This window comes from Amblyomma mixtum, chromosome 4 (genome assembly GCF_055824585.1).
Source record: "Amblyomma mixtum isolate Tamu chromosome 4, ASM5582458v1, whole genome shotgun sequence".
Lineage (NCBI taxonomy): Eukaryota > Metazoa > Arthropoda > Arachnida > Ixodida > Ixodidae > Amblyomma > Amblyomma mixtum.
In genome coordinates this window covers 159,589,726-159,609,560 of record NC_143015.1, presented here as the reverse complement: position 1 = coordinate 159,609,560, position 19,835 = coordinate 159,589,726, and the positions used below count along the sequence as shown (strand labels likewise).

Here is a 19,835-nt window from a genome sequence, read left to right as displayed (position 1 = left end):
CGTTCGCGCGCGCGCGCTTACGTCAGAGCCCAACCATGCAAAAAGAAAGAAATTTATATAAAAAAATTAAGCGCCTTCCCGGCCGCCCAATTCGGCGCAGCACGAAACTTGTTCCAGTAACGCTGGCACGAAAGGGGGACGCGCGAGAGCAGGAAATGCGATATCCGGACCTGCCAATCAATCTCGGGGCGGGCCGCCTGGATCGGGCAACACGACGCCGATTCCAAGTCAGGGCCCGCCCTCATTATCGCGGGACATCGAAAAAAACGAAGACGAAAGATGCGCACGCGCTCAACAAGCGGGTGACACGTGCGGGACCAATGATGCTGCCTCGCAATTGGTCGCCAAGCAAACCGTTAAACGCGCCATGCAATCATCATCATCATCACCATCATCAGCAGCAGAAGCCCTCCTATACATCCACTGTGAGACGAAAGTTTCTCCCAATGACTTCCAATCAACTCTGTCCTGTGCCAGCTGCGATCACCCATATAGGTTAGTTTGTTTCATTTATGAGAGTTTAACGTCCCAAAACGATTCAGGCTATGAGGGACGCCGTAGTGGAGGGATCTGGAAATTTCGACCACCTGGGGTTCTTTAACGTGCACCTGACATCGCATAGTACACGGGCCCGTAGCATTTCGTCTCTAACGAAATTCGACCGCCGCGGCCGGGATCGAACCCGCGTCTTTAGGGTCAGCAGCCAAGAACCATTACCTGAGCCACCGCGGCAGTGTATCACTCTACATATGCCCGCTGCGATCGCCCTATATATGTCCGCTGCGATCCCCCATATATGCCCGTTAATTTCACAATCCCACATACCCAGCTGACTCAGTGACGCCCCCCACAGCGTCCGACTCCTCTGGAAACACAGTTTGCTACCTTAAGAGGCTATACCGGTTATCTCTCCTCCGCATTCCATGCCCTGTCCATGTCCATACCGTGTTCTTAATCTCAACGACACCCCCACTGTTCTGTGCCCTATTTCCGCTATCTTCACGTATCACAACGTCCAGCATATCGAGAGAGAAAACGGCCAGAATTCGTTGAACCACAGCGCCGAGGGTAAACCCGCCTAACTGTAAAAACTGACATGTCTATTGCTCATGGCCAGCTACGAATCCCTCATGACAAACAGGCGCCTAACTGTAATAGTTATTATAGAATTTACTATTAGATTTTACTTAACTAGCCTGCTAACCAACATTACACCTGCTTTCTGAGGACCGCCAAGAATAGCGTTAGTAAGTAGCGGAAGCCATATTTATACCCCAAAAAGTTTATTTTTTTGGAGAACCTGATATATATATGCCAAAAACAGTTTCGTTTAGTTAAGTTTATGGGAATTTAACGTCCCAAAGCGACTCCGGCTATGAGGGACGCCGTAGTAAAGGGCTCCAGAAATTTCGACCACCTGTTTTTTTTTTTTTTTATCGTGCACTGACATCGCACAGCACACGGGTCTCTAGAATTTCGCCTCCATCGAAATTCGACCACCGCGGCCGGGATCGAAGCCGCGTCTTTCGGGTCAGCAGCCGAGTACAATAACCACTGAGCCACCGCGGCGGCATATGCCAAGAACAGGCCTATAGCACACTGCTTTGTGTGGAGAGTCTGCGCCCAGCATACAGGCCGTGTGCAAGCGCCTCATGACAAACTGCGCACATGCATGTGTGTGCGGCGAGTAATCAAAAAACCCGATACTATCACCGCACATTAAGCCACAGACGACGCGAGCGCGATAACACACCCAGACACGATAACAGAACACTTCGCCGAGTTATAATCCTGCCGGACAAAGTTATACACCAGGGCTGTATTGCGAGTTACGGAGTCAGCTGATTTGACCCTCACTGTCTATATACCTTACGGTCACGTGATATTTCCCCTATAAACAGACGGCCAACGTCATTAACGAAAGGTCCGTCTTCACAATGGTCGCCACGCATGGGACAGTAGGGCAAACCTGAACCAAGATGGATGCAGCAAACGTCGGTCAACGACGGCAGACTTCCCCATTTTAACTCCCGAATACGAAAATTCCCTTTCAAACATGAACTTTCCTTCCTGCAACGCAACAGACTCATCACCTTTTTTATTGGCGCCATGGTCATAACCAAAGTTAAGTTTACAGCAAGGTCAAGGAGCTCTGTCAGCGACCGCAAATTGTCCACGCCATCGTTTACCGTACCTAAGCGCAGTTTACGCCATCTGGAAATAAGGCAGAAATCGTGCTATCAGCAACGAATGAAAACGCGAACAAGACAACTGAAATACAAACAACAAAACGAGATTATCTCCGCCGGGAAAGCTCGAAACTGCAGCGCAGGTCATTTTAACTTCGAAGGCGCCAAGACTTACAATGTCACCCAACATACGAGCAGCCAGCTATACGGCCACAAAGAAAAATTACGCAGCTTTCGCACAAACTTTTTCGCTGAAGGAAAATTCGCCCCGTCCGGGGTTCCAACCCGAGACCACCGCCTGTACAGGGCAGTCCCTCCACCACTTGAGCTAACCAGGGCGGCTGGTAGATGGCAGGGCGTGTCTAATTGATCAACTGGGAGCATCAAACGGTCTTTGTCCAATAAGCTTAAGGGGAAAACCCCAAACTGCAGCGGATTCGAAATAAGATGGTGGACACTGCACTCTAAATACTAATAAGCGTATATGGGAGTAAAAAAAATTACCCACGATTACGTTACTTCCTAATGCGAAATTTGAGCGCAGCAAATAAGCTGTTTCACCTTTTCGATAGTGAGTCAACCCCAGCTGCGGAGTTGGTTTCAGGGACAACGCCGCCGATGCCGACACAAACAATATGATACCCTCGCTTCCGCAGCGCTAAGAACCAGGTCTAGCCGTGGGAAGGTGGTCACGTATTCGTCGACGTGCCGGGGCCTACGTGAAATAACCGGCGCGTCGGCAACTGAAGAGCACCCTATCCGCCACACAAGAACAGGGGGGGGGGACCCTTTCCTCCTCTTTCTGCATGGCGGCGACGGTGTTCTATGCAGTCACGTTATCTTGACTCTCTAGCGGCGTCAGCGGCATCCAGCGGTATCAGTCGGTCGCTGCTAGCGCTGGGGGGATGAAAGGGGGGCGGAGCTGGTTACGAGGCCGACGACAACGCCGACGACGACGCGAAACCCAGGAACGGACGCCAAAGAGCTGCGCTCTAAAAAGGAGTAAGCAGTCCTCTAGCGTAATTAAGCTGTCCTTGAGAGCACTCCCTTTTTATAAAAGGTTGGCGGACAATACACTAAATACTAATACGCCTATACGGGACTAAAAAGGGTCTAAGAAGTCATCTAGCTATGTCTATGCAGGGGTAAAAAGGGGGTAAGCAGTCATCTATACTCGTGGACAACTTTTTTGGCAATGCATTAGAAGCTAAACAGGAAAGGGAAGGAGAAAGGTTTTGTACCCCTGCCATGCTGTTCATTATTCAACTCCACAGATTTTCCCTTTCACCCTTCTGCCCTCCTAGCCCGAACAACCAACAATCCACCACCACAGCGTCGGTACAAAAGGCCCTCTCTCCCTTTCCTGCCTAGCCGCTACTGCATTGCCAAAAAAAAGTCAGCGAGTATAGCTCACTCCCTAAAAAGGGAGAGATGCAGAGGACTGATTACTCCCCTTTTCACTCGCATACAGGCGCATAAGTATTGAGTGTAGCGCTCACCACCTTTTGACAAAAAAAATTCAGGGGACATTTTGGCTCTCTAAAGTGCTGCAAGGCGAAAGCCTTTCCTGGCGCACTGTGTGGCATTGACTGCGATAATGTTTGTGCTGTACTAGTGCTTTATTTGACTACACCTTACAACTGCACACTTTGACTGCGTCTTTAGCACGACTCTCTCTCTGCTTCGATGAGGTCGGTTGTATCCATGGCTCTGTTCCCAGTAATGAGGTATGTACTGTGGTGACCCACGGACGCCTTACGCCCCCTGTCGGAGCGGACGACAACTATGTTTCATTAGTTGTCGTCTGCTCCAAAAGGGGGCGTCAGGCATCCGTGGGTGACCTCATTACTGCGAACCCGCGCACTCTGACGCTATAACCATTTCGACCAATCGAAAAGCGTGACACCTCTGCTGACAACCTTCTGTCGACAACGATGAGGCATTAAAGGCTTTCGCCTAAAAAAGGCAGGCCACTAGAGGACAACTTACTTCCCTTTTACTCCTCTCTGTTTAGAGTGTGATAAGTATACACACTACACCTTGGGTGTCTCCTCGAAATACATCGGCCTTGCGCCATCTTGTCACAGCACCCACAGTCTCGAAGGTAGGAGGCGTCCTCGTCAAAGGATTGCCGCTGCAGACCCTCGTATCTCCTCCAGCAAGGGCGATCCCACTCGGAGCCCGTATCAGTTTGAGAGTGCACAGGGCGGCGTTCGGTTCTCGTGTTCCGCCGCCGCAAAGGGCACCAACTGATCACGGAAGTCCTCGAATGGGCGCCGATAACCATTCGCAGCGAGGAGCATCTTCCCAGCCGCCCAGTAAACGCTTCAGAAAAGAGCGCCTACACCACAGCAAAAACTTAAAAGCCCCCCCCCCTCCCCCACCCCCCCCCCCCCCCCCCCACCTCGCGTGCATTCGCAGCTCTGACCTTCTGCCGCCGCATCCAAAGGAAAACTAATTAAAAAGAAAATTATTTTAAAAAATATGACTTGTCTCAATCTCTTCGGGACGAACAAGTGTCGGCGATAAATGATCGGTACCCGCCCATTCCTGGGGCTTCTTCGGTTCATGGGAGTTTAACGTCCCAAAGCGAATCCTGCGGAGGCTGGGCTTCACCACCACTCCCTTCAAAGCTTCGATCACGGAATCATTTTCAGTGCAGACGTTACGTGTTTGAATTGAGTGGCGGGAAGATCTTCAAAAGCAATTTTCTCTACAATCAGCAGATCTTCTGTCGCCGGTCAAACATCAAAATGGCGTAGGGATTAAGAGCCGTACACACGTTAAAGAGCCACAGGTGGTCGAAATCGACCGCAGCCCTCCACTACGGCGTCCCTCATAGCCTGAGTCGCCGAGGAGGTTCATTGGTTATGGCGCTCGGCTGCTGACCCTGAAAGTCGCGGGTTCGATCCCGGCCTCGGCGGTCGCAATTCCATGCAGGCGAGATGCTGGAGGCGCGTGTGCTGTGCGTCCGTGCACGTTAAAGAACCCCAGGTGGTCGAAATTTCCGGAGCCCTTCACTATGGCGTCCCTCATATATGGTGTGAGTCGCTTTGGGACGTTAAACCTCATAGAACCAAAAAACTTACAAGAAAGCACCTCCTTACGCCCATGAAACGGATCATATCGTTTGCCTGCGTCCGAGATGTTCATGGTTTATTGGGGTTTAACGTTCCAAAGCAACTCAGGCTATGCCGTAGTGAAGGGCTCCGGAAATTTCGACACCTGGGGTTCTTTCACGTGCACTAACATCGCACAGTACACGGGCCTTTAGAATTTCGCCTCTGCCCTGCAGTGGCTGCAGTCAGGCTGATGAAATTCAAGCGCCGCTACCAGGATCGCACCCGCGTCTTTCGGGTCGGCAGCCGAGCGCCATAACCACTGAGCTTATGTGCCTGTAACCTTTTAACGTTATTCGGGTTGTGTGCGCGTCACCGCCGCCGTGGATCCCATGCAAAGAACCGCCGACTACAGCGGTCGCACTGTGAGAAAACGAGACGGAGGCAAGGGGGGGGGGGGGGCAGCGGAAGCACGCCGTCCCACAGAAGAAGCCCGGCAGTTCCGAAGCCGGCCCACGGATGAGACGGCGGCACGGGTTAACGGCCACTTACGGCTCGGCTGCCGCAGTATCCGACAGCGCCCGCCCGCTCGCACGGCGGAATTAATAAAGAGGGCCCCCCGACAACCGGGCTTCCCACGGGAGCCCCCATGTGTCTCCATTAATAGAGCACGCCGTGTGCCGAAAAGGGGGGGGGGGGGGGGGGGGGGGGGTCGGGTCGGGTCGGACGATGTACAAAACGTGCTACGCCCAGCGCTCACGTTGTTACACGAGTCGTCCGGACGTCGCCCCGTTCGTTCCGGGCAATGGCGAAGGGATTTTCGTTCGGTTTTCGGGAGAGATGACGCGTATATTTGACGGCCTTGATTTTGTTCCAATTTCTCCTCTGTTCAGACTAAAATCCGCACCTCTCCACCACGGCGCCTTTTATGTACCCTATGCAGACCTGAGCAAAAGTTTCAGTACATCGGCCCTAATCAAGATAATTTCTCAAGTTCAGGTGACACCCTAAACACGAATAAACCTATATGGGAATAAAAAGGGAGGCAAGCCACGTCTCATGCACTCCCTCTAAGGGGCAGGTTAAGCTGCCCAAGTCCGGGAGTAGATTTCGGTTTGGTTTATTGGGGGGAGGGGTTTAACGTCCCAAAGCAACTCAAGCTACGACGGTCACCAAGGAGTAGATTTCGGTCATCAAATACATGCAATTCTTAATAAGGGAGTAATTACTCATTGACATCCACCCGAGCGCAGCCATACGGCTACAAAGGAAAGCTATACACCTTTCTACTCCGCCTTGGGGGATTCCCCTAAACATTTGACCATATTGAATTCTTACTCTTGGTAACAAAGGCACAATCCCAGTGCAAAGCATAATAACCTGACGCAGTAAACAATGGGGGATGCTTTTATAAGTGGCACTGAAGGCCTTGACGTTAGCAAATAGAGGAGGTTTAGACCTCAGTATATAGTGGTGGTGTGACATTTTTATTCGAACATCCTTTCTGTTAGGCGTTCAGTACATCCTGGGCCAAGGCGACGAGGGCACGTTGCAGTCTCAGATCCAGGGAGGCGAGCCAGATGGGCCTCGGTGGGGGTGGGGGGAAAGGATAGGCGAGGGACTGGAAGGCTGCGTGGCCCTGTGTAAGGCAGTGTTCCATGTCTGCATATATGTGTGGACAGTTTGGGCACTGAGGTGTGGAAGTGTACCGGTATAGGTAAAGTTTGGCTGGTGTATGTAGGAGATTAAACTGTATTCGGCGAAGAATGCGAGCTTCACGGATCGATAAGGATGGGTGCGGTGGATAATCTTTGTAACTGTTAGACTTCACGTTTTGAAGAGAGAATTTGTTTCGGTAACTAACAGTAAGTGTTCCATATTTTTAGTGATGGAAATCTACCCCAGGGCCTGGACAGCATACCCCACCCTTATAAGGGAGTGAGCTAGTGCGTAGCTTGCTCCCTTTTTACTCCTATAAGGCCAATTCATGATTAGAGTGAATGAACGCACAAAAAAACTTATGTGGCTCCAGATCCGACAGTTTTAAATTCTTCTTAGTCCGACCGTAGTATTAGCCAGTTCTTCCTCTGTGACCTTTCTTCACGCACTGCACCTTTGGAGTTTGTCCCATCTACCTTTATGTAATGTGTACCTCGTATTGCGGTATGCAGAAATCAATCTTAAAACAAGCAACAACGTTTTATGACAAATATTTTTGTGATTGATATGAATGACCACTAAATAATTTGGAATCAAATCTCTTTTCTCATGTTTCCATTTCATCCCCCGAACAATGGCTGTGACGTGTAGGTGGCCTTAAAGTAATATGAGGCATGAAAAAAAAATGCCATATAAATGCTTATACGTAGCTTTAATTCACTACAAGACAAACCAGCCTGCTTCATGAGCTGGAACGACAACAAACAACATCCCAGCAGCCACATTTATTGCCCCTTTTTTTTTTCGTGCCTCATGTGAGCTTAAAGACCAACTACATGCCACAGCCATCAGTCCGTTGATGAAACCGAAACAACGCCAAAAAGAAATTCAATTACAAATTATTTAGTGGTCACAGGCGAAGAACACGTAGTGATCCAAGTATATTAATGCCTAACACATCACTTGAAAGAAGAAAACATGCAAGCAAAACTTTAAGCAAATTTAAACAAGCAAAAATATAGCCTTTTAAAAAAGAACAAATACTGAATTGAGTTGTCCTTGACTTTCCTTTAGCCAGGTGGTCTAAATTTATCCGGCACTTCCCACTCCTGCGTGCCACACTGCCCAAAGTGCTGCCTTGGCATGTAAAAACCCCGCAAGTCATAACTTTTACATGAGGACAGTGCAATCTAACAACGCCGCGCAAAGCTGGGCGCACAGCTGGGCGCACGGCTGCGCCTGTTTCATTTTGCCCGCCCGTTCTAAACATCGCGACGCGACAGTGTGTACACGCCACAGGCGGGAAAACACCGACGCAGGACAACACGGCATCATAAAAGCAAACGCTTAGCACTGCTATCACAACGGCCCTCGAGATTACAACGGCCTCTACACGATACCAGCCCGAACGGGCGACGAGTGAACACGGTCGGCAAAAAAGTGCTGGGAGGCGCAAACGCATTCCTCACCGAATCTGTCATGCGCCCGGTCCTAATCTCAGCCTTCTCAGTGCTTCGAACGCCTTCCACTTTACCCCTCTGCCCCAAAAGATGGCCTTAAAGCACTTAGTAATTAGAATAGAAAAATGTTATCACTAGAGCAATGAAACATAGAGTAACGAATATTCAAGCAAAGCAGGAGGCAGTGAGGCAAAAGAAATCCTTTTCTCAGTGTGTAGTGGTAATAATAGCATTTCAAGCAGAAAGCTTATGAGTGTGCAAGTCCTGTCACTCTTACCCCTTGGTCGATGTTACTCTTTGCACAAGTAGCAATATGTCTCACCGCACAGACGGATTTCACTCCACGTCACTGAAACCTTCATGTTCCTGAACCAGACGCACAGAAAGAGCCTGCGCTTTTTCATAAACCTTTCATGTCACCTGCCATGGCCAGCACCCCGAAAAGCAAGTATGGAACACCCTTGTGGCACCCATGACATCTTGTGAAAAAAAATCCATGCCGCTCCACTGTACAGGAAGGCGCAAAATGCGCATGCACATTCACACTATGCAACCACAGCGCAGGCAAAGCTCACGAAGACTAAAGGCAATGATGACATGCTGACAGTCACATTCCTGGCGTGACTATTCGTGGGAATTCACTGTGCCCCTGGAGTGAAATAAACAAATATGTCATTCATTTTCCCTCTACGCTCATCTCCCCCTACGCTGCACTTCTCTTGCCCTTCCCCTATCACTGTCTCATAATGTAGCTGTTGTGCTGGTTGGTTTGTATTATTGTCCTGCACTTCACTGCTCCTGCCAAAGCCCGGCGGTGGTTGCAGCATGTGTAAATAAACCATCCCTCCATTGGTAAACACCAAGAAAAGAAACCTCCCTCCACATACTCCTCACCCAGCCAATAACAGTGGCAGAACAGCGTTAAGAAGTCTGCTTTTCAGACTAAACACTCTGCACTTGGCACTGTCCCTGAGGTACACCAGGGCAAAATGCCAAAGAAAGTAAGTCGCCATCCGTTCATTGTGGACGTGTGCTATGCATGCCCTGAATAAAGATTGGTTTCTTGGTTTATTGGGGTTTAACATGCCAAAGCAACTCAGGCTATGAGGGACGCCGCAGTGAAGGGCTCCGGGAATTTCGACCACCTGGGGTTCTTTAAAGTGCACTGACATTGCACAGTACACGGGCCTCTAGAATTTCGCCTTCGCCCTGAATAAAGAGGTTTCGGAGAGTGAAAGAATAGCTGTATCACGTCCATACTACCTTCATAAAAAAAACAATAAGCAGCCTGTCTCAAAGAGAAAAAACACTCAAAGCGCACTTCTGGGGTTTTATTTTTTTAAGGGCAGTGAAATCTCTTGATTAAAAAATAGCGAGACAAAATTTTTGCAAAATTAAAACAAAAATCATGGTGAAGTTTTCTTTCGAAGTCTTCCCTGCGGCAACCTATGGCTATGTTTGCACCCTTCATGGCTTCAAGGGATTTCTAATAGCAGCATCACGTCAAATCATTTTTTTTTCCAGAAAAGTCAACAGCCGCAAACGCAACACTTTCTCCACAAGGAACTGATCTCATGGAACACAGCTCAGACACACTGATGAGTGCTGTTGTGAATCTACAGCAAAGCAGGCTCGTCACATATCAAAAAGATCAACTGAGTGCAAAAACAAACTGCAGCAAAAATTTACGCTTTAACTGACAGCACCACTGCAATGTGCAAGGCTCCTACATGTGCTAGCAACAGATGCCCTCACAAGTGCAAGCTCAATGGCCTGTGAATGATATCACCGCCTTGCCTATCAAGGGCTCTTTATGAGCACAACAAAAGACACAGCTGTTGCCTGACATGAGCTGTCACCGAGCGATTCTTGAAGCACAGTACCCCAAACACATTGCAGTGGAGTCTCTCCGCTGATAATACGGACTCGCTCTAGATACCTTCAATGGCAATCAACAACGCACAATGAAAGCGTTGAAAATATGTGCGCAATATATATTTAGATACCACTCATGGACTGCGATACATCTGTAGAACAATATCAAAACAATGATGGTTGATAAACCACAGCCCACCTTTACAATGAGCAATTTGTTTCCATCAACGGAGACTTTCAGTTTGCAATTCTGACAGCTCTTTAACATTAATAATAGTTTACTTACATACAGCATAGGTGGTGCAAGAGGTTGGAAAACAAGGGCCCTGCTGACAAGTTTTCACCGAATGGGAGCTTATACTAACTGTCACGGCTGAAACACCTGATGTAAAACACACGTGCTGATGTCAGTGCTCTTTTATAAAAACTAAAAAGTTGCATTTTGAGGGGATTGTTACTTTAACCGGTCTGAAAAAAAAAAGAGCCAAATTCCCAGCCATACTTGCAATATTTCCCCATTAACATACAAGTTCACAAAAACCTGTACAGGTGTACAGCATTACATCTAGCAGAAAAATCACATTCAAGCAGTAGAAAAATTGCATTCAGGCCCTGAACACAGCAAATAAATAAAAAAAAAGCGGAATGCTTTACAGCGACAATGTCACATTAAACATGAGCCAATGAAAAAAAAAAGAAGAAAGAAGCTCTATTAACCGGGGAAAAAAAATCTATCAAAACGTTTAAGGTAGTGCACAGAGTTATGCAGCCACTTTTTTGCCGACCGGCCTAATGTGAGGCCGTCATTCAACGCATTACTTGTCCGCGAGACATCACCGCTACCTATGTGCTTTGTGCTGCTTTTTTCTTTCGACAATACACTGCACAGCTGTTTTCATCGACCCCACACCCCGGAAAAAGCCGCGCGAGGCAGGCTATGAATGAACGGCGACTCGATCGGGGAGTGCGTTATTTCGATCGCTTGGAGCCGCCGGCATTTAGCTACCATTCGTCGCAAACGACAGACAGGCGTGTCGTCGATATTAAGACGACAACCACGACCTTTTAAAGGAGAGTTATTCCAGTGTAACCGATGGGCGTTTTTGCTTTTGATAAAGCGGACACAAAACCGTTCGTCGGTCTCTACGACTACGGAACTTCATTCTGTGTAATATTGTTCGCGTTGTATTTTGATTAACAAAACGAAAGCTGGTTCTGACGCCCTCGGAATCCCAGACGCAACGGCACGTGTTGCGTCGCTAAAGCCCAGACAGACAAGTCGAATAAATCACCACAGACAAGCTCGGCATCTGAGGAGTGGAAAAAAAAAAGAATGGCGTGCCGTCAGAAAGAATGGCGTGCCGTCAGCCAGCCATCCGCCCGCAAAAGAACGAAAACCGGCTCTTTCGCGCAAACAGCGACCGACGCCAAAAGAAAACGAAACGAAACGCATAAGAACAGAAAGCAAGAAAGGTCTTTCCGCAACGCGAAATGCGGCAATCCAATTTTGCGCGCTCGATTAACTGGCAGGCCGAGCCAAGAATGCCGCCGGCCCGCAAACCGTTACTTTCACGGCCACCCCCAATAGCCGAGCCTCCGGCGCGCGCATTCTGTGGTCAGTCGCGGCATTCGCTACGAAAATCAAAAGAAGCAAAAAAAAAAAAAAGGCAATCCCAAAGAACGGCAGAGACAAGTGCGAACGTCGCAACGTCTCGGCGAGCCAACGCAACCATAAAACAAAATCCCAGCGGAAGTTGCGATAAGCGCGCGCGCACACATTTCTCATGCGACGATCCACCCAAGTTTCGCGAAGAATATGTAAACGACTGCTGGCACACGACACCCCCCCTTCCCGCGCCGCTCTTCGCAGCTGCTACCCGTCTGAGAGGATGGGAGTGCCCATGACGCGAACGGAACACTGGAGAACTCGCCCGCGCGCGCGCGCGCGCACACACACACACGCATGTCTTCGTGACAGATGGCCGCGGCTCTCACCAAAGACGCTCCGGCAGCGTGACGTAGTCTGAAAATATTTTCTCCTTCGGAACCCCGTCTCGCCACTAGCATCCAAAATAAACACGCCGATCCCGACGCCCGCGGATACTACCAGCGGCCGCGCAAAAACGCGAAACAAATTCGAAAAAAAAAAGTTCGCGGGCGCTTAATACGTTTAGGCTAGCAGCATCTCGCGGTCACGTTATCCACGTAAACAAGCTGTTAAGTAGTTATAAAGAAGAAAAAAACGAAAAAGCGTTGCCGACTAGCGTAACAACACGCGTACGCGTTCGTCGTGTCGTGTGAAATAGGCTTAGCTTCGACTACGGTACGGCGCTCGCGTAGCGCGGACGTTGCCGAGCCTCGCCCGCAGCGTAAACAAGAGTGGCAAACGAATAACACCGCTTGCAAACCGCGGCTGCTCGCTTTACACCACGAACCGAGGCGTTTAACGCGTAGAAAACGGGCGCTGTCAAAGGCTTTCCAAGCTGGTGCTCGGAGGGAGCAGCACTCACCGTGGTTCGTTCCAGAACAGAAGCATTCTCTGCCGCCGTCGCTCCCGCAGAACCTTTTCTTGCGCGGCGGAGAAAAAAAAAGCCCAGAACTGGCGTGAAATCACTCGCTGGATGCTCCTCTCCCCGAAAAGCGTATCTCGGCACAAAGTAGAACACGCACCGACGATTTTGGAGCCCAAAAAACTGACCCGAATTGGCGTACAACACGCTCGCTAAACTTGATACCAAACGACACACATATGCGCGTCTGGATTGCGGCTTGACTTGTTGGCTTTCGGCGAAGGCGAAGACGACCAAACTGGATTCGCAGAAACGAAACTAATAAGGAAACGACGAAACCGAAACTTATGCGGTTTTGGTTTCTCTCCCCTGGTTTATTTTATTAATCCATCAAGCTGTTATGTGTAAATTAAAACTAATTAAATAAAAACATCTGGCATAATGCACATTATCTCAGTATGCCTCGCGGAAACGTTTCAGAGCTCTTTTCATGTGTAGTTTAGTCTATCTGTTGAACAACACGACAGAATAAACCAATGCTAGAAAAAACAATTTTTAAATTTAAGCACAAAGCCTCTAATTTCTTGTAAAGTTGTTAATTTCTCCACAAACATACCAAGATTATCGCACTCTATTTCGAAATAAAACTGTTTTGTGCGGAAGCCAATGTTGCCGGCTCACTACACTGATTTTCAAGATGGCAGCGCCCATGAAATCACTGCTTTTGGTTGCCTTGGTTGTTTGTGCGCCCGCGCGTTCCGCCGGTCTTCTTCGATCGAAACGATTCAGCCCCTAGCAACCGCCGTCGCATGATTCGCGTTGTTGCCGAGATTACACACTGTCGCGTGACGAGTGGGAACCGCTGCCTCGCCACTAATGACGACCACCACGGTCACTTTGGAAGAACTGAAAAAGCACGACTCCAAGGACGACGTCTGGATTCTGTTTCGAGGCGAAGTGTACGACGTTACCAAGTACGTCGGAGAACACCCCGGAGGCGATGCTCTGCTCAGGTATGCCGGCAAAGATGCTTCCAGGGCCGTCAGCGAGCAGCCGGCGCACAGATGTGTCTTCAACTTCATCCTATCCAAACTAAAGACTTTCCATGTAGGTAAGCTGGCTGAAGAAACTTGAACGGCGGAAGACCTTGCGTCGCAACAAAGCTGCGTATTTCGCATACGAAGTCGGGGAGCGTTTTGTTGTTGTTGTAAAAGTGCTAAGAGCGGAGTTCGGAAAAAAGGAAGCTCTTCTAATCACTGGACTGACGCTGTACACTGCAGAAATTCATTTGTGCATGGTTATGCGCTCAATTGGTTCAATTTGTAACGAAGTTTTTATTGGGGGTTCCTGCACTAACATTGTTTAAGAAAGCGTACTGACATCACATCCGTTTAAAACGGCGATGAGATTGCTCTGAAGACCCAGTAAATTCCTCTCTTTACTGCTGACATCCAGTGAGAATTTCGACTTCAAAACAGAGCGTTGTGCATCAGAAATGATCGTCTGTGTCGGACCCAAAGGCTCTGGAAAAACGGCGCTACTTAAATGCCTCCAGCAATACCTAGAAGGCAAGGGAAGAAGGGTCGAGTTGCAGGACACACGGCCAACAATAGGGATCAACATGACCATCCTGAAAATCTCCAAAACTAAGTTCTGTCAGGTGCGGGAAGTCGGCGGTGAAATGGCACCGTTTCTACACCAACAAACGTCGGACGCTACAGGACTGATGTTTGTTGCGGACTCTTCAAACGTGTTCCAGTTTGGTGAGACCTATGTCACCCTCCTAGACTTGCTCACCCTTGAACACCTCAAGGCTGTACCTTTCCTGCTGGTGTTCAACAAGACTGATGCCAACCAGGCTGTTCCTTTGGAAGAATACAAAGATGCAATGAGGCTTACCGATGTGGTTGATAGTGCTCCACAGGAAGTCGCAACTGTGGAAACAAGCTGTTTGACGGGTTATGGCCTGGACAATGTCCTCGACTGGCTCTCACATAACACAAGTGATTGAATCCGACACTGTTGTAGGCACTGGCAACGAGCGCCGTGCATCAAAACATTGCCACTGTGAAAAGGCTGTTGTAAGCACTTCAAGTACTTCTTGAATATACCATAGCGTGGCAATTCTGGGTGTGCATCTACCCTGCTGATATGTCTTAGTGCATACCAGATGTTTCTGTATAGATGGATTAATCAGCTCTTGCTGCAGATTCCGTGATAATTAGCTTGTTACTTCAGCTGAAAGCATATGTCTTTGTGGAATGTGTTTGTTTTGTCGTTAAGGCAGTACTTACACTGTTTCCTTGCTTAACATTCCGATTTCAGTCTGTCTAATGGAAGCGAACATGTAAAATATTGAAGATCATGATAAAATAATGCCAGTGACAAAAGCCATGTGGGGTCCCTGTCACCTACCTTGCTATGCCTTGTTGCTGGTTAGTTTCAACTAACCTTTTGTACTGATGTTTCAATCGCATGTCCTGAGAATGTTCCAAAACTCTCAAAGCATGATGTGTTCAGGCAGTATGCAAAATGCATCACTCTGAAGCCACCATATAAGGGTCTGCTATAAAGTGCTGGTTGTAGGAGCCCCCTAATGGACTCGAGCAAACTAGCAAAAAAATCTACGGCCAGAGTTTCACTGGGTGAGTTTTATATGCCACCTGAATTCGAACCTTTGCTGGAAAATGCAACTGTTGCAGGAACTTCGTTGCAGGTGGGGAAACGTCAAAATTCAGTTGTGTGTTCTTTCTTTGAAATGATTCGCAGCACCTTAGAAAATGTAGGCGGCCATGTAGATTGCACCAACAAATGAAAAAAATTATTTAATTGAATTGTCTTCTCTCATGCCATTATGGTTTCAATAGCCAAATGATGGCTGTGACATAAGAGACCAGTTGAAGTGTGGTTTGGTTTGGTTTATGGGGTTTAACGTCCCAAAGCGACTCAGGCTATGAGAGACGCCGTAGTGGAGGGCTCCGGAAATTTCGACCACCTTTCAACGTGCACTGACATCGCACAGTACACGGGCCTCTAGAATTTCTCCTCCAAAGAAATTACATGAGGCATACAAAAAGGGTAGTATGGTCGATGCTTTCTTTGTTTTAACTGACACCAGCTCTTGTGAAAGCCTGCCCAACAGTTGAAATGACAAAAGAGAACAAACAGCAATTATAATTTTTTCATGCCTCACATGACCTCAACTTGTCTGTTACATCAGAGCTGTTATTCTACTGTTGAAAGATAAACCAAAATGACATGAAACTTATAAATTGTTCAGCTGGCCGAGGTGAATTTGAAATCGTGACTCATCTATGCTATTGCCTTACACGCCATTTCAAAGAAAAAAACACGGATCTAAGAATTTGTGTACCCATTTAAAACTTCCTCCATGTAGTAAAACTGTTTCTTGGTCTGGTTGGCTGTTGTCGCAGACACACAGAGATTGGGGGTGGGTTGCAAATAACTTATATCAACAGGATAGTTTTTGCATGTAATAAGTTATTAGTTGTCATATTGAGCATTAATTCTATTATAAGGTTTGGTTTGGTTTATTGGGGTTTAACGTCCAAAAGCGACTCGGGCGATGAGGGATGCCACAGTGAAGGGCTCCGGAAATTTCGACCCCAGGTGGTTGAAATTTCCCGAGCCCTCCACTACGACGTCCCTCATAGCCTGAGTCTCCTGCTCTCACCTCTGTAATGGTTAGAGTACAGTCTGGTAAGAGTCTTCAAAGTGCAGGGCCGTGAAAGGCATCACTCTTTCCATTTACTGAAACAAGTCCTTCCACTTCCTAAATCAGAAAAAAAAATATTTGCCTCACTTTGTCTTGCGCTCTAAAATGTTGTGAATGGTATGTACTTATTACCCAGCTGCATGTCCCAAACCATGTAGAGTTCCCTCCAATATGAAGGAAAACAACCAGTTTGTACAGACTAGTTTTTTGCTTGTTTATTAATGGTGAAAATTACTCTAGGATATTATACCTCAAAATTAAAACAAGTTAGAAGAGAGGAGAAAGTGTGCTTCACACACACAATTATGGAGGAATCATTAACTGAATGCTTACTTTCTCCCCTTGCATATTGGAAGAGCCTGCTCACTAATATCAGAATTGCCACTGAACAATTCTAAAGGCTTTGCTCAAGGAAGAGCGACCTCACGCAGATTCCATCATCTTATTGCGAAAACATACATGCTTTGACTGCTTTAGTCATCTCACCACTCAGGAGCTCCGGCTATACTTCATGTGCTCATCCGTGTTTCCCTTTGACTGTGGGAAGTATCTTCATAAAAGGGGAGAAGTATTTTTTCATTTGTTTTGGAAAATGTTTTTTTTTGAACCGGAGAGAGGAAAGACTATATTATCAACTGAAAATGTTTTAAAAAACACCGGAATCACCCTTTAATGCAATCGCATGAAAAAAGAAGGTAGTAAATCTAAAGAAATGGAGATGGCTATTTATTAGATTCTTTTCAGGCATCACGAAGCTGCCATGACGCTTGAAGCCAGTCAGCTGCATCACTCCAGCGGTGCGGAAGCTCCCCCCCCCCCCCCCCCCCCTCCGTCCCGGGGTGCGAAGAGTGATAACAGGAGAGAGGAAGATGCGAAGACACTAAAATTTAAATTTTGTTGATAGATAAATCGGCTTCTACAAAAGGTTTTTCATGTGTATAACCCAGAAAAAGAAGCCTCTTTTGTTTAACTATACTGCTAAAAACAAAGTTCTCTCTCAAGTGAATACTTACAAATACCTAGGTCTGCGGATCTGCAATAACCTCTCCTAAAATTTTGCTAAAAAAATTTTGCTAAAATTTTTATTTGAGTTAATCAAAGGTCACTACAATATTGACACATCCAATATTATATCGTTCTCCTCAGGGTACAACACAAGACAACGCCATGATTTTACAGTAACACCATTAAACGCACGAATTAATACCTTTAAGTACTCCTTTTTCCCCAGAACGATTACAGACTGGAATAATCTAATGATGCAGTAACCCAAACTTCACTAAAAAGGTTTGAAAGCCGCCTTTAACTTTTTATAATGTCGTACCGCTACATTTCTTTGTTTCGTTTGTACTTTTTGAAATTGTGTTCTTGATCTTAAATTGTTGATCAATTGTTCTTGTTTTGTTTGCTTGTTCCTGAGGTCGTTTTTGTTGTTTCCAGAATTTATGTATTGTGTGCCCACCCTGCGAAGGTCTTGTAAAAGATCGCAGTATCAATAAATAAATAATAAATAAATTCTTGCTGGAGAACATTCGTTAAGCAGCGTCCTTTAACATCCATGGAATACCGCACCTTGATTGAGGGCTCCTTTCAGAACCACTTTAAAAGTAATGCTATGTCATCAGCAAATAAACATTTCAAATTTTATTCTTGAATACATGTTTATTAATGATCCCGTGCTAACAACTTGCACGCTTTGGTTCATGGAATGTCTTAACAAGTACAACTGTTTTTTTTTTTTTTAAGTAGGGAATGTGTGCGAAAATGTGAACACTGCTAACGCTTCAAGAAGAGAATAAGAGGTGGCTTTGGTATCAGCCGTGGCTTAGAGGCGCACGTGGAAGACCTTCTCCAGGAACTCCTGCACCTGCGCTGGACTGACGCTGACGACTCTGACGACGGGATCCCAGCTGGTGGAGGACGTGGCGAAGTTGACCTGGACAAAAAAGAACAGGGAAATTTTGAAACATCTGTGCTACCATTGGCCTGTTCTCCAAATATGGCCGACACAGCCAGCGCCTCCGAAAGTGCAGAACTTTCGATTGCGCGCTTCAATAACGCCACAAATCACTCCGTGCATAAGTGGTGAACTGTATTAATTTCCTGCTGAGGTTTGGACCCGGAGGTACAGTTCTAGCGACTTTGTTGCTTACCAGTGGCGAGAAAGTGTTTTTCGTTTCGTGTAAGCTTTCTGCACTATTCAATTTGTGCCGCATTTTCCGGAATACAGTTCACAGACTATACGTGTCTATAGGTTGAATTTACACTTTGCAGACCGTATATACAGGCCTGGACTATGGCCATACCTCGGCAAAATCATGAGGGTTCGCTCAGGCTCGCTCACGAAAGTTTGGTTAATCTATGGCCTCAGTGAAACTCAGACCCACACAATCCCGGGCTCACTCGTACTCATGAACTCAGACTCATTTAGGCTCGCAGCTCATGTGGGCTCACGCCAGCTAACGACTCAACAGAGGTCGGTGTATATTATGCACCCTGAAGGGTGCATAATACACAGCACTGCAGGGTGTTACTCCAGTTTACAGTCCCTCCCATCCTCATCTTAACTCCCGCGCTACATATAGTGCGGATACTTCTCCCCCCTTGCCTTGGAGCTTCAGGCGATACACAATGCCATTGCTTCCCTTCCACTCGTACCCACTTTCGATATTGTTCACATTTACACCGACTCCCTTGCCGCCCTTAAGCAGCTTAAGGCTGTCCGGCGCGCATTCCAAGTTACACAATCCATTCACCAACTTTGCACAAAATAGCCCTGTCCTGTGCGTATACATTGGATTCGCGGGCATGCCCAGGATCCGCATAATATCCATGTGGATGCAATGACACACCTTGACACATCCGATATCCCGCCGCCTTCCCCTCTTCCCTAAGATCCGTTCCTGTCCCATGTTTCCGAGAAACAGGCTTTGTGTCAGCGAACACGCGCTCTAATTCCTCCGTGTTCGTACCCTCTCCCCCGGAGTCTCACAGGGGAGGAGGAGGTATCTGTGCGCCGGATTCGGGCAGGATCGGCTCTGACTCCTTCTGTGCGTCATCGGTGGCGTGACAAACGTTTCGAAGTGACTGACAAGTGTCCCCACTGTGGTGCTGCGCCCGACCAGTGTGACGAAAAACACTTGCTGTGGACTTGCCCGGCTACAGCTTCCGTGAGACGACGCTTCCTAAGAAAGGCTGGCCTGCGATGGGACGTTGCAGGCGACTATCGCAAGTGGACTCATGATAATCGCTTTATCGCGAACTTTTGCCGCTTTTTAAGCGAGGCTTGTTCGCACTCCTTTTTATAACTTTCTTTCCCTTTTTCATTATGCCTAATGGCAAACAGC

General features: G+C 47.6%; 3 protein-coding genes across 4 annotated transcripts in view; 1 reads left to right on the top strand and 2 right to left on the bottom strand.

Moving 5' to 3' along the window:
• Positions 1-13,008, bottom strand: part of LOC149348993 (ras-related protein Rab-40B-like) — a 49,626-nt gene extending 36,618 nt beyond the window's left edge. The window contains exon 1 of the mRNA XM_089541088.1: positions 12,753-13,008. The gene's annotated coding sequence lies outside the window, so the exon portion shown is untranslated. The remainder of the gene's footprint in view (positions 1-12,752) is intronic.
• A 439-nt stretch (positions 13,009-13,447) lies between these two features.
• LOC149348992 (ADP-ribosylation factor-like protein 16) lies at positions 13,448-18,143 on the top strand. The gene has a single exon (XM_089541087.1). It carries the CDS (start codon positions 14,248-14,250, stop codon positions 14,761-14,763), a length of 516 nt encoding a protein of 171 aa, XP_089397213.1. The 5' UTR covers positions 13,448-14,247; the 3' UTR covers positions 14,764-18,143.
• LOC149348989 (protein argonaute-2-like) overlaps positions 18,110-19,835 on the bottom strand; it is a 78,312-nt gene continuing 76,586 nt past the window's right edge. For both annotated transcript variants that reach the window (XM_089541086.1, XM_089541084.1), the window contains one exon: positions 18,110-18,424. In XM_089541086.1, the coding sequence (XP_089397212.1) occupies positions 18,314-18,424 (111 nt within the window). In that variant the 3' untranslated portion in view covers positions 18,110-18,313. The remainder of the gene's footprint in view (positions 18,425-19,835) is intronic.

Excerpts from the sequence above, each read along its gene's own strand:
- LOC149348992 (XM_089541087.1), top strand. The coding sequence starts at position 14,248 with ATGATCGTCTGTGTCGGACCCAAAGGCTCTGGAAAAACGGCGCTACTT.